This window comes from Grammomys surdaster, unplaced genomic scaffold (genome assembly GCF_004785775.1).
Source record: "Grammomys surdaster isolate TR1022 unplaced genomic scaffold, NIH_TR_1.0 958, whole genome shotgun sequence".
Taxonomy (NCBI): Eukaryota; Metazoa; Chordata; class Mammalia; order Rodentia; family Muridae; genus Grammomys; species Grammomys surdaster.
The window spans coordinates 10,702,181-10,717,361 of NW_021605377.1; the positions used below are offsets into that span (position 1 = coordinate 10,702,181).

The 15,181-nt window shown below is 39.3% G+C and overlaps 1 protein-coding gene across 2 annotated transcripts in view; it reads left to right on the forward strand.

Moving 5' to 3' along the window:
- Kitlg (KIT ligand) overlaps nucleotides 1-15,181 on the forward strand; it is an 82,111-nt gene that overhangs the window by 27,525 nt on the left and 39,405 nt on the right. For both annotated transcript variants that reach the window (XM_028783028.1, XM_028783029.1), the window contains exon 2: nucleotides 7,084-7,194. In XM_028783028.1, coding sequence (XP_028638861.1) covers nucleotides 7,084-7,194 — 111 coding nt within the window. The remainder of the gene's footprint in view (nucleotides 1-7,083; nucleotides 7,195-15,181) is intronic.

Below are 15,181 nucleotides of genomic sequence, written 5' to 3' on the forward strand. Positions count from 1 at the left end.
CTCTTAGAGTGTACTCTCTCACATACAACAACACATTCACAGGTTCCAGTATTAGGGCACAGTCATCATTAGGGCTAGTATGCTGGTTTCTATGGGTTCCCTTAATGAACAAGACACATGTTGTGCAAATACACCATCAAGAAAGCCTTCTGCAGGAAAGTAGGAGAAATGGTTCTTCCGCAAGGAAGAGCCTACCAATTAGTTATCCAGTACCTAATGGTCAGCCCTGAGAACACACATACAAGTACAGGCTAAGCAGGATGTACTGCTGTATCTAGAAATACATACATATACACATACATATACATACACATATACATGTACATACACATATACATATACACATACACATACATATACATTATGTACATATCATACATATGCATATACTATCACATACATATACATCATGGTTATCATATAAATCATGTACATATACATCATATATATACATCATATATACACATCATATTTATCACATACTTCATGTACATATACATCATATACACATACACATGCACATACACATACATGTACAAGTATGCACGTAACAACAACTAATGAAAAAAGAGGCCATACATTGGAAAGAGAGCAAGGAGAGGTATACAGGAGAATTTTGAGGGAGGAAAGGGAAGAAGGAAGTGATGTAATTATATTAGCTCAAAAAAATAAAAGCAGTAATAAAATTTTTAGGAAGAACAAGAGTACACAATTATAAAGAAAATTTTTAGACAAAAGGAAGAGAAAGCCTTCAGCAGCTAGAGAAGGGACACATTTTCAGGAGGAGGAGGATCATGTAAATAGTGACTGACCGTCTGTAGGAAAGAGGGTAAGGAACAAACTGAAGTACAAATTGAAAAATGGTCCACCCGACAAGTTCAGCAGCTTGGAGCTTCGTCACAATAGCGTAATGCAGTTGCTTTACCAGGCTTCCCTGTGATGCAAGCTGAATATTTCTCCTGAGGTCCAAGAAATCAGGGAAGAGAATTGGCTATAAAGTTTCTCATAGAATCATTAATATTGAAAATGTCCCATGAATTCTGCATTCTTAACTGTGCTCTTCCAGCCTCCTGTGGAGCTGTACTAAAGAGTTAGACCTTCACAAAAGGGAGGCTTTTCCTTAGTGGCATCAAAGTACACACAAAACCTACATTGCAATGCAGATTTACTTGGAAATAAAGTTCTTCAAGGAAAGAAATAGAGCCTCTTCGGTGACATTTGATCAAGTTAGCACAGATTTGATTTTCACCTTAACCAAGCACATTTCTGTAAAACTAGCAAAAGCATCTTTGTAGACATTTGTATTTGACTGACAGCTAAAATTGGGGCTATGCAGGTGAAATCATCTTGCAATTGTTGTAGCAATCTGTCTTAATTGTATTTTAAGAAACTATCAAAGGACATATATTCAAAAGTATGATCATCTGAAGGGTGTAGAATATTCAGCTGTGCATGGAATATGGAACAAATGTGTTCCCATATGTCTGGTATTTTCAAAATTATTAAAGTACTAGCGATATGCTTTAGTGTCCTTATAATTGATCTGACAGATTTACTCTAGTCTTGGGAGAGTATGTTGTATTTGAAAGGACAGAAATTAGAATCAGACAGACCTGACTTTGTATACTGGCTTCATTATTCTGAAGTCATATCGACTTCTTAATCTTTAAAATTAGGACACATTAAAATTATGTTTTATTTGTTATTAGATATGTAAGCTGCTTAATACAAAGTAGATGTCTAAAATAAGTAGCTTTATTCCCTGAATTGCTCCGCTCCCAACCAAAGCCTGTATCTGTTCTACCATTCCACGGTTTTTCTAGTTTTGGTGAGCTATCTACACTTCTATTGGAAGCCAGCGGCTATATTTTTGATGCCCATCTCACCTTCTCTACTCAGATATGTGGCTCTAAGCCAGCTGTTTTCTCTCCCTGGATAATCCCCAGGCAAATAAGAACGTGCTGATGCTTCTAACAGCTTTCAAACACCCCTACCCCACCGGCAACTCATACTTCCTTGTCATTCACCACTCCCTTTTGTTTTTATTTTTTGTAATCTGTTTATTAAGTTGCTCTCCTTTGAAAGAAAAGTCTTCAAAAGAGTTTCATATTCTTTCTCGGTTACTGTTTTCTCTTGCTTTCTTGAACCCACTTCAGATAAGTCTTCTTAGACTTTCCTCAATAAAAACTCTCGGTTAGTATTATCCAATGGCTTCCACATTGCTTAATCCAATGGTTGATTCTCAGCCTTTGACATAATCTGTCCCAGCCCCCTTGTTTTGTTTTATAGGATTTTGTTTCTTATTGAGACACGGTGTCACTGGGTAAACCTATGACAACTTTGTGATTCATCTGCCTCAGACTCTAAGTGCTGGGATCTGTAGCCATGTGATGCCACACTCTGTTCTTAATTGTTGGTTTTACATGTTATGTGTTTTTTTTTTTCTTACTCCTTTGGTATCTACCTGCCTAGCTCCTGTATGAGCTTTTATCTTCTGTGGGATCTGAACTTTGACACTGTAGGATGTTCAATCTTTGTTAGTTTTTCTATTTCGAATCCCTGTGTGACTTAATTCAGTCTTTTTGTGTAGAATTCCACTTCTTTATTAAAGGTGGTCATATTTTTATTTCCAGTCCCAACCAATCCCCTACCACAAACCCAGATTCAAATGCCCTAACATGGTGTTACTGGAAAACAGCACAAGTTACCCTACATACAGTGTACCTTCTTGTCTTGGCCACATGTGGCCAAATCTTTGAGTTGCTTTGACTCTCAAATCACACTCCAGTTGTAATGTTCCTGACTCAGGGTTCAGCCTTCAGAGGTTCAGACTCTTTAAGTGCTTCTTATCAATGTGCTTTTGTTATTTGTTCTTTGATGGCTTAGAGTGGCAACGCTTAATCGGCACCTCTTTATTTTATTCTGCTTAAAATGTTTCTACCTTTTGTCACCCCAAAGAAATCACAGTGATCTTACTAACTTATTAGCATTGGTTGATTAACTAGTTTAAGGTGTTCCTTTTGAGACAGGGTAGCTTATATCCCAGGCTGGCTTCAAACTTGCTCTCTAGCTGAGAATAACCTTGAATTTTGACCTTTGAACTTGCTTCCAGCTCTTGAGTGCTGGGATTACAGGTAGATGTCCACCATCATGCCTGGGATCAAATTCAAGGATTTTTACATGCTGGCATGCACTCTACCCCCAACTCCTTATTAATTTGCTTCTGTTTTATTTAAATTCAAAGTCCGTTCATGTCCCTCCCATGCTAAAAATTTTGCAATGAGTTTTGTTTCATTCACAGAAAAACTGGACTATGGGCTGCAGCATCCTTAATTTTACCTCTGCATTTTCTCTGATGCCATCTGCTGCTCCTGGTTTACTCCTGCTCTTTAAATAAAGATGTACCCTTCAGTATACCTTAGGGATGTGGCATCTGCGTTCTCAGTAGCATTGTTTTCCCACAGATGTCTAAGTGAAGTACTTTAGTTCCATCCAGTCCTTGGGGAGAAATACCCAGGAGGTACCCTTTCATCACTGTGTTTAAAATGCCAGTCTGTTTCTACCTGTACTATAATCCTGGAAGGACAAAGGTAAAGGCTAGCACTGATGGTTTTTTTTTGTTTTGTTTTTAGACTGGAGAATGCCAGGGTATTTGCTCCTCCTGATAGTTCTTTTCAAAAATGGAACTCAAGATGTGCTGTAACACATTCATATTTCATCCAAGAGCCTATAGTTGACGATATGAGGTAGCAATCACCATATCCCAGGTGCTGAACTGCTATGATTGGTCTTGGTGAGTGACAGCCACTCAGGTTTAAGGATGGAAGTTTCTCAATGTCTTTGAAGGGCCTCTGAAATGAGCAGATACAGCAAGAGCGGTGGTCCTGAATGCCTGTCGTCTGTCATTGCCACATATATACGATGTGTTTGGTGACTTGCAGTGGGCATTAGAAACAGGAGAACTGCAGAGCACCAGGGCAACTGTATCTGGTCTTTGCTGCCTGTGTTGAGTTTTTCTCTGAAGCTGAGATAGATAGTGTGGTTCCATTCCAAATACCATAACAAAGTGACCATCACAGGAAAGAGAATCGCTAAGTCTTTGGCTTTCCTGTACATATATTTATACCCATACTCTACTGTTTAGCAGCAACTATGTAACAGCTTTACATCTAACTAAACAATATGGACACCTGAGTTAAATTTCCTGGGGGCTCAGAGATTAAGAACATTGGCTGTTCTTTCGGGAAAACTAAGTTCAGTTCTCAGTACCAACATGATAACTGACAAATCATCTATAATACCAGTTCTGGGGGTTCTTATGCCCTCTTCTGGCCTCTGTGGGCATCAGGAATGGACACAGTACACAGATATACATGCAGAGGAAAAAAACACTCATACACATAAAGAGAAATTTCAAAGTACCTTATTGTTGAGAATGCTGAGGGTCGTCAGAGGTGCTAGAATTAGCACCAAGAGACTTGATCAATACGTGCTTGCCACAAACCTCCAGTTTGTAAAAAACCACAACAGCTGTTGCTGTGCCACTTGTCGTACAGCCCGATGACACTGAATGTGTCTGTCCCATACCTGGGTCTTTTGTGACTCTCAGTTTGAACCTAAAATTATGCCTGTTTGTGATTTTTAGGTTCAAATGATCTCACTGTGTTTTAATATCAATCTCTTTCCCTGGCTCTAATGATTCTTTTTCTTAAAACATTATATCAGATGATATAACACAGTTCTATTTCTGTTTGTATTCATCTCCCTAAGTTAAAGGTGAAATTTATGGACGTAGAGGGGCTCTGTCTTTCTGTTCAGTATCTAGTGTAACATCTAGAGAGATGTGTGGCACATGATATCTACTCAATAAAGTACCCAATAACTATTTCTTTAATGAATGAGAAACTTTTGTCTGTCTGTGTCTCCGTCTCTCTGTTTCTTTCTCTCTCTCTCTGTCTTTCTCTCTGTCTCCCTCTCCTCCTCCCTCCCCTCCTCTTCCCCTCCCTCCCCCCTCCCTCCCTCCTCTCCTCTCTCTCTTACCTCTACCCCATTTCCTTTTCCCAGTTTTCATTTGGTACCAGGAATAGTGCATGGTGAAGACAAGAGACGTCATCGTCCTCCATATTTCCTAGGACCTACAGTATGGACATTATTCTTGGTTGGCCAGTTACCAAGGTCCTTGGGGAGGCTTCCCAAATCTTATCAGGATAAAGGGCCTTGGAGAAATCATTTTCAGGAGGAGTCACATCTCAGCATCAGCAATGTAAAAGAAAGGCATGATATAATAAATACCCATGAAGGAAGACTGTGATATTAAGGGGAAACACAGATCATTTGTACCATTTGGTCTCTACTGTGATCTAAGGGAGATCATGTAATGAAGAGTTATATCCCCACAGTGCTCCAAATAATCCTAAATAAACTTAGGTACTGTTACTGCTCAATGGATTTCCAGGCAGTGTAAGAATAAGAGGTTTTAATTCCATTTGTCCGCCACTGTATCTATAAAAGCGCTATCATAGTGAAAATGTTAGCAAATAAAAAAAGTGGTTGTGTGGTCCAGTGTGTCAGTGTGCAGATATTTACTGAAAATAATTTAGTTTCTTTTAACGTGTAGCTAGCTACACAAGTAGAAAAGATTCTAGCCATGTGCACATGTGCTTTTGTATAATTTTTAGATGCTGTAGATGGAATGCTGGTTCCTAAAGGCTTTAAATGTGTTTAAGCATTTTCACATACCTTTGTTTATGCTGTTTATTTTCCTGCAGTTGTCATTCTTTATCAGTGTTTTCAAAGTCCTCGTGTGTTTTAGTTATAACAAAAGTCACGTCACATTTCTCTCTAGATCTCCCTGGCACTGCTTTCCTACCCTTTGTCTCCCCTTAAGATTAATTGATGAGTTGCTTTCTTCTCTGTGTTCGCCAAAACATTTATCATGGCTTGAGGCATTATTTATTTACCTGCCTCTGAGTTTCGAGGACATCTTCACTGTCTTTGTTTTCCTGGTGACTGCTGCAGTCTTTGCCTCCCGAACCTTGTTCTGTAAATGGTTACTGAATTAGGGAATGGCAGTAGTTTTCTGACATGGCTGTGGATTCATCTGACAAACACATATTGAGGGATTTTTGTATGCACGACACTATCGTATGTGTTTTTGTAGATTCTTGGAGGGGGGGAATGGAAATCAGATGCTCAAGTTTGGAAAAGTCTATAATATACTGTGAGAAAGAAAAACAAATCATGCATAAAAATAACTTATCCATGGTGTAAGGTATGATTTTTCTTTGCGAGGTGCATGTGTCTGTGAAAACGAGAGAGGTGGATGAAGGAGAGTGATAGAGAGGGAAAAAGAGAGACAGGGAAAGAAGAGAGAGGAGAGAGAGAGAGAGAGAGAGAGAGAGAGAGAGAACAATTTTTTGCCACCATTCAAAAATATCTTTCTATTGGCTAAGGGTATGTTTTCCCTGTAAGTGGTAAACAAACTGACTGCACATAATAATTTTCTCACTGCCATAAAAACTAGGTTAAATTCTGCCTTCAATCTAAAGACACACCCTTCTGCCAACCGTAGAGCAGTGTGCTAGTATAGAGGCCTAAATGAAAGTTCCTTTCAAGGTTGTGTTTCTGCTCGCCAAATTATCTACATTTAAAAGGAGAGTGGTTCCCTTCAGCCTTAGGCTATGAATTTCATGCATTCCTAGTTTTTTCCGAGGAGGTCCCCTAAGTGATAATTCTGTTACGTGTTGCTACAAGTTCATCCCTAATTGCCATCAGGAAACTGGCTGTGGAGAGCTTACAACAGAAGTTAACAGTAAAGCCATTGAAAGAGTAATTCAAACAGGATCGAAGCCAGGAATATTTTGTTGCTGTTGCTCTTTTTCTCTTCAGTTTGGTAAGAGCAGCTTGAATGTTTAACATTTAAGCCATCAGCTTAAAACAAAAGACCAAAAAAAAAAAAAAAACCTGCACTGGCATATTCGAATTTACCACATATGGTGTAAGGTGTTACTGGTTTGCATAATTCTGAATTTTTTTTTAAAAAAATTGATGGACACCAAGAACTGTTTCTGTTTCTTTGTTTAGACTTGGATTATCACTTGCATTTATCTTCAACTGCTCCTGTTCAATCCTCTTGTCAAAACTGAGATCTGCAGGAATCCTGTGACTGATAATGTAAAAGACATTACAAAATTGGTAAGTAAGGAATCTTCCCTTTGCTTGCTGATCACATAGGTTTAGAGCACTTTCAACACAAGTTCAGTGTACAAATCTCAGGTGCTTCTTCTCGGCAGATGGGAGATGCTTAGATCACGGAGGATTTGTCTGTATAACTGGCCCTTTGAACACCAACAGAATGACTTTGGTTCTTAGCTAGTCTTGTCCTCTCGGTCCAAGAAAGTGACTAGCTATTCCCTATTATCTACTGAGTGGATTTCTCTGTGTGACTATGTCTGCCCTGTGCCTTCCTGCTCCCATAGGAACCATAGCCACAGGACACCTATGATGGCATTGCTCCTCCCATCAGCACAAAGACTGCCGTGCATGGCAAGATGTTTGATCCCAGTGAATGTAGCAGGAGGAGGTTCTTCCACCCCATAGTGCAGATCCACTCGCCTCCATGCTTGTCACACTGGAAGTCCTCCCTGAGCAAAAGCCATTCTGCACACATGCGACTTCATCACCGCCAGCTTCCTGCTTCATTTCTCTTGATACTTCTGTTAAGACTCAAGTCAGAGAGTAAAGCGCAATGGAGATGCAGTATTTCCTTCTCTCCTGACCTTAGAGAGATATTTTATATTTACTTGGACCACTGGGTATGATTTCAGTATCATCAGAGGCTGAGCCAGGCATGATGATGGCATACACATGCAGTGACTCAAGAAGCTGAGATGGGAGACTCCTGAGCTGGAGCACAGCCTAGTCCTTTGTGATGTCCCAAAAGAAAGAAAGAAAGGAAAATTGAGTGTACATTTCTCAACTCTGTGTCTCTAGGTGGCTTTAAAATTAAGTAGGAAACACAGCTGATACAAGAATGGGGAAGAAATAAGAGTTGTTATTCGGAGAAAAGAAATAAAATATACTTATTGATATTAGTATATAAAACAATGAGCTCTGACTTCAGATTACGCATTACTGGTTTATGGGTTAGTGTGTGTGTGTGTGTGTGTGTGTGTGTGTGTGTGTGTGTGGTGTTAATAACAGAACTTGGAAATCAAAGCTGAGTTCTGTAGTTAGAGTTTGGCTAATTTACCCTCAGTAAAGAATTAGAAACACACACACACACACACACACACACACACACAAACACACATACAAACACACAGAGGATTTATGCTGATTCCTTGACATGCCAAGACATTCCAGATTTAAAAGCATTCTTGCCTAGTGTGCACAAGGCCCTGAGTCTGTTCCCTAGCACTGAAAGTCATAAAATAGCTGACAGTGTATGAACACTTTACTTGAAGTCTGGTGAGCAAACAGTACAGCTTTTGCCTATTGGCATTCCAGCTCAGTGTTGAAGCTCAGTGGGAAGGTGGGGCGGGGTGGGGGGATGAGGAGAAAGTAGTTTTGGAAGCATAGATCATGAGCCTTTTCTTCATGTTTCTGGTTCATTTGTGACCCAGGAAACAATATTTTAAAAAGATGATATGCGTTTTATTCTAAGTTCTGTGTATATCAGTAGAAGTTGCTCATGTTTACCCTCCCATGTGTGTATGTGAGGTTGGAGGTGTGATACTAAGGAACTGTGTTCAGTAAGTGCTTTATCTTTGAGTTACATATATCCCCAGCACAACATTCAAGTATTTGAGAGACTTGTTGTTTTCTTGTGTGTATATGTGATTTGTTTTGTTCTGTTGCTTGAAATAGGACTTTTATGTGTAGACCAACCTGACTTCCTCAAACTTGTGATGTTTTTAATCCATGCGGGAATTACTAGTATATACCCGCCATACCAGGCTCATTGTCCTAGTTTTCTTTCCCATTGTGAATAACAAAAACAACTTAAGAGAGAAGGGTTTATTTGGCTCACAATTCCAAGCTCTATTCTATCGTCAAGGAGAAGTCAAGGGGGCAGGAATTTGAAGCACTTGATAACCTCATACCCACAGCAGCAGGGAGCAATGCATTAAAGCATGGATGCTAGTGTTCAGCTCAATTTCTCTATTCTAATATAGTTGGCATGTCATGCATAGGGAATGGTGCTGCCCACAGTGGTTAGGTGTTTCCATACCAATTAGAGCAAGCAACATAATCTCCCACAGATATGCTCACAAGCCAACCTAACCTAATGTACACAATCCCTCAGGTAGACTCCTTTGCTAGTTAATTCTAGATTGTCTCTAATTGACAATTAAAGCTAACCATCACACTCATCATCCAGTGTTGTTGGGTGAATGCAGAAAGGACAGGCTGCCCTTTGATGTACATCACCACTGCCTGTGGTGCTTATGAAACACTGGGCCTTAATCCAAGGAACTGATTCAATAAGTCTGGGAGAATGTCCAGGCACCTACATTTTTCATGAAGTTCTGTAAAGAGGTTTCAGAACAGTTTGCTTTAGATGGTCTATTCTGTCAAAAGTTTAGAGACAAAGTGTTCAAGATGTAGCTCAGTGCAGGAGCACTTGCTTGTGTGAAGCCCTAGGTTCAATATCTAGTACTGGGGAAAAAAAGAAAAAGTCAAGAGGTCATTTTCTTCCCTGTAATCCAGTCCCAATGCTATCTCTAAGTGATTCGACATTATGCAAATTTTAAGCATGTCTATTAATACAAAGCTCTGAAGTACGCTTAAAGTAGGTCACCGGAACATAGCCTTCTGGAGATGCTACTATATTGGCAGATGCTGAAAGCAGACTATGGGAGCTGCAAATTTCAAAAAGTGGTCGTGGGCTAGAGATGTTCGGAGACCCAGAGTACTTGCTGATTTTTTCCAGAGGATCTGGGCTCTGTAACGCCAATTCTAAAGAATCCGATACCCAAGTTCTGGTCTCCTCGGCATCAAGGACACACATGGTGAACAGGGTATATACATGCAAACAAAAGACTCATACACATAAAATAAAATACATTGTAAAAATAGGCGGTCCATTTGTTGAAAGATGAGGGTGTATCTGACCACAGGCTGACCATATGAAGATTAATGCCATGCTTAAGAGAAAGTTCTCTCGTAGGTGTTATTGCAAAGTGTCAGAAGGGACATGACTTAAAAAGTACTACTTCCTGTAAATGTCAAAGTGGTATTTTCAAGTAGCACAGGTGGGTATTACAAACACCTCCTTAAGAGTCTCTATTCTTGCCTTTATCTGCTGATTATTACTTTTTAATAATCACTTGCAACTAGATAAAGACCTATATGAATATACAATGAATACATTTTTTTAAAAAAAATTTCAGAATCATTAAGAAGATGAGAAAGAAGAAATGCTTGGAAAGGGAGAGTTTATTAATATTGACAGTAAAATATATTTTCTTAATGTGAGTTCAAATGTTAAATCACTGCACAAAAAAAAAAAAAATCTGCCTTCCAGCACTTGACTCAGGGGAAAATCATCCAAGAGTTCCTCTAGTGAACTCAGTATGTTTTCTTGAATATTTTATATTAAGGCATTTGAAAATAAGTCAAGTTAGGAAGGGTCTGAAAAACCCTTGTAACTGAATAAAGACCTATGCAATTCACAGCCTATATTTTATAGAGGCAGAAATTAAAATGTATAAAACAACCCCTGAACCCAGAAATTTATTGATCGAGTTTGATAGATCAGCTCTCCGAATTACAATGTGAATGCCCCCACTGTACCAGTACAATAAACAGTGGGGCCAGCAAGATGGCTCTGCAGTTAATGGACCTTTCTGGCAACCCAAATAATTCAGGTTTTATCCCTGGCTCCCTGATATGGGAGGAGAAAACTGACCTTTATAAGTTGCCTTCAGACCTCCACATACATCCTGGCATGTGGTTGTGTGTACAAGCACACACACATACACACACATAAAATACATACATACATACATACATACATAAATGTAATTACTTTGAAAACATTTCACAGCATAGCATAGGATTCAATTTGTGCTCATGTATACATTGGTTAAAATCATGAATTTGGGTAGATCTGTGTTTACATCCTAGCTCTTTCACATTAGGTAAGGAATTACCTTTCTAAATCTCAGTTTCCTCCTTTCGATTTTGTGGTATATATATTAAACACGTTTTTAAGCCAGTTATTACAGCATAAATCCTCTCTGTCCCAGTTTTCTTGCCATTTACAATAAATTGATTGTGCTTAATTTCATCAAATGATTGTAAGAGTTGAAATAGAGGAGTCTCCGGACAAACGCCATTTGCCGTTTATGGTGGCGGTACTGTGCTGTGCGCAGAGGGAATGCAGAGATGATCTACCTATAGACAGAAAAGGAAACTAAAAAGTGTAAAGAGCTGAGGTGAATCTCTGGGACCCTTTACCTCTTCATGCCTTCAGGGACAGTAGCTGTCAGTGGTCCCCAGAGCCACCAAGCCTTTTGACTTTTGTTTATAGATCTGTGCTTCCAGATTGAATTTGGCTTGACATAGATTGGAATTTTTGAAAGAATGCTCAAAAGCCAGATCTTTAACCAAAGTTGGAAGGATAGATGGAGCACAGCCCCAGCAAGTCTCTCATGGAGCTGTGTGGTCCCCAGTGCAGAAGTGCTGAGGTGAAGCTTGTGGATGTGGGCTCAGGAAGTGTAATGTTTCCCCAGAGGATGAAAGTAGATGGTGGTTTGCCCAGAAACTGCAGGACTGGTCTCTGTTTCCCATGGTTGTAAAGACGTTAAGTATTTCCTATGCCAATCTGTCAGCTTCATCCCTTCAGCAGTAGTGACTGGCGAGGTTATGGAGGCAGATAATTGTAGAGTTTCTTTTAAAGGCTGGTAGGGCTGGGTACCTTGGTGGAAGCTGGGGCCACGGGGTAGTTTGAGTACCATTGAATCTGGTACTCTGGTACTCTGCCCATAGGCAAAGTGCTGGATTCTTCTAGGATCCACTTTTCTGAATGTAGACATGAGAAACATGGAAGTGATTGAGGGTCCTTAACATTTCAAACTTTAAATTCTACTCTTCCATGCTTTATGTCCATTTCTGAAGGGACTGCATATACCTTTCCCCATTTCTCAGAGGAGTCAGGGGCCCCAGGAAGATCTATACGAGTAGAGAATTTTGTAGTCCTTCTCAGCTTTATATTATTTTATTCCACAATGATGTCTCATTAGGCTGAACTACCTAGAATAAATCAGTCTTGCGGGACTAAAGGGAATGAGGGAATTGAATAGAAGAAGAGGATTTGGTTTTGCAGGTGTAACTCTGGTGGTTTTTTGTTTTTTCTTTTTAATGATGGAAAGGACATGAGCTGACACTATGATTTTTTATTTTGCTCTGCTTTGTGCTCACAAGTCTTTTTCTTTTTTCCAGTGGAGGTCATTCCTTTGTCCTCTCTACCATCTCTGTCTTTACAGTAGGTGGCAGCTTGCACTGTGCCCACAGACCTTAAGTATGTTTGCTTGGGTGATTCTCATGCCAAAGAAGCACATGATTTATAGCTTTACATTTTTTTTTTAATTTCGTCTTGGACATTTTGTACTGCCCCTATGGTCCCCATGGCTTTTATTTGAAATTCTTCTGGCATGTTTACTTAGCATAATAGTTCATCTATTTACAGAACATTTTGCTTTGTTTTTGAAAAAAAAAATGTTGCAAGACTTGTTTTCCATGGCAGAGTCAGATGTACCTAAGGAAAGAGTCAAGTATCTGGGATGAAGATGAGCCAAACTTGAAAAATTCAATGGATAGTTGCAATACGGTGCTGAAAGTTCCTCAGTGCTCATGTAGGAAGGAATCCAAACATTGAAACAGTTCAAGTGGATTCTTCCCATCTGGTCTCCCTTTGCTTCTTCTCCTTTGTGGTACTCTCTCCCTTTCACTTGTGGGGGTGGGGGGAAGAAGGAATTTAATTAAATGTGAATTTCAAATTCTTTTTGGCTGTTCTGTTTCATCTTTAAGTATCTGCTGTATCATGATTTGTCTTTCTCAAAATGTTCTCTGAGGTAGATTGAAGTTGATAATGGATAATGCCTTGCAAGTAGCCCGAGGAAAATGGATCAGGTGTTCTTTATGAATTACCAGGATAATCTAATGAATTTTATTTCCAACTTTATCTTAGGATGATTGGGAAGCTGTTGCATTTAGAAGCTCAATTGCTATAACTTAGCTGGAATAATCATTGTATATATTTTTTTCACAAGATTTTATATATATATATATATGTATATATATATATATTCATAAGATATATACAGTTATATACAATCATAACATATATAAGTATATATACATATACACATACACGCGCATACACATACACATATACATGCTGTCTCTGTTGTTAATAGCACAATTTCTCAGTCTTGGTAAGTTATGAAGGGTTTTAATTTGGCTCACAGTTCTGGTCCAAGCCAAAGACTCTATCTAGTGCTTCTAGCTGGAATAGTCCTAAGAAAGGGCAATGTATCACAAAGAGAGACAGAAAGCAAAGATCTAGTCCAACTGGCTTATAGGGCAGACATACTCTTGAGAGAGCCCTTCAAACTATACATTATATTTAGAGAACAGTCCACATTCCTAAGGACAGAATCCTAGCTACCTCTCAAAGATCTCACATTTTTCCCACCATGTTTGATAATGGAGATTAAATTTCAGCATGACTGACTGTTGAATTAGTTTGGTATGCAAAGATGCTTACTTAAGTTGAACTCCTGGAACCCACAGGTACCAGGGGAGAATTGACTGCCACAGCCGTCTTCTGATTTACACACACACACACACACACACACGCACACACGCACACACGCACACACGCACACACGCACACACGCACACCACAGGAGGTGAGGGAATTACAAATAAATGCCAAAAACAAAGTTCCAGCATTAATTTTGTAGGAACAAACCATGTTCCAATCATACCATTGTGAAGTAGATTTTAAAAAATGATCTTAGGCTGGGGTTCGTAGAGTTATTGACAAGCATGCATAAGGACCTGGATTTGATCCCTAGTACTACATGTGCAAAGAACAAATTAACCTATTCTATTTGAAAGGAAAGAGTAGCTATTTGCTTTCATTTGGGTGTTTTGAACTAATGAGAGGTGATATAGAAAGTTTTCTGAAGTCATCTTAATTTTTAAAATCACTACTGCTGTTGCCTTTTTGTTTGTTTTGTTGTTGTTTTTTGTTTTGGGGGGTTTGTTTGTTTTGTTTTGTTTTGTTTTAAGAAATCACCCAATTACCTATGATAGCTGATCTAGTTAATTAGGTTTTTAGACAGTACTAACAGGAAAATCAAAATTTCCCAATCAAAGTGTCCCAAGGCAATAGAAAGTATTTTCCTGAAGTATGCATGAGGACTGAAAGCCGCGTTACAGAAAGTTGGGTCACTAAGGTGGATTCATTGAGCATTTCCTGCTACAGCCAGGATTCTTGAACATCACTGCTTCTTATGAGACTAAAGATCCTGACCTTCATTCCTGAAAGGTTGAAAAAGGAAACCATTTTATAGATGGTGCCAGGGAAACCATGAGTCACTGCTGAGGACTTGGAAGAAACACTGAGAGCACAGGGTCTCATCACAGATGTCCAAGCGCCCATTGGTTTTGTGACCTTTAAGGACCTTGATGACATTTGAGTCATGAGAACCAGACATTTTAGACCAGTGACCCAGAGATGGAGTTAAGTGTCCCGACTTTGTGTTCTTTTCTCCTGAGTCCAAATACCTGCAGGGTCTGGTAAGCAGCCAGTGCCAACTGGCATTGCCAAGACTTTCTTGGCAAAGTTTCGAGCCTTTCTGAGAACTGTTCTCCTTTGCTGTTTTGTTGTTGTTGTTCTGGGTTTTTTGTTGTTGTTGTTGGGTTTGTTTGTTTGCATTTTTGCTTGTTTGGATTTGATTTTTGTTTGTTTGGTTGTTGTTTGGTTGTTGTTTGGTTTTGGTTTTGGTTTTTTCCCCTAATGTCACTGAATATGTTCAAACCTCAAATATCTACAGAAAATTTAACTTTATCACCTCCTTACCTCGCCTCCAGATGCATTGCTCCTTCATTTCCCTTCAGAACAGAACAGGTCTCCCAGAGACATCAACCGAATACAGCATAACAA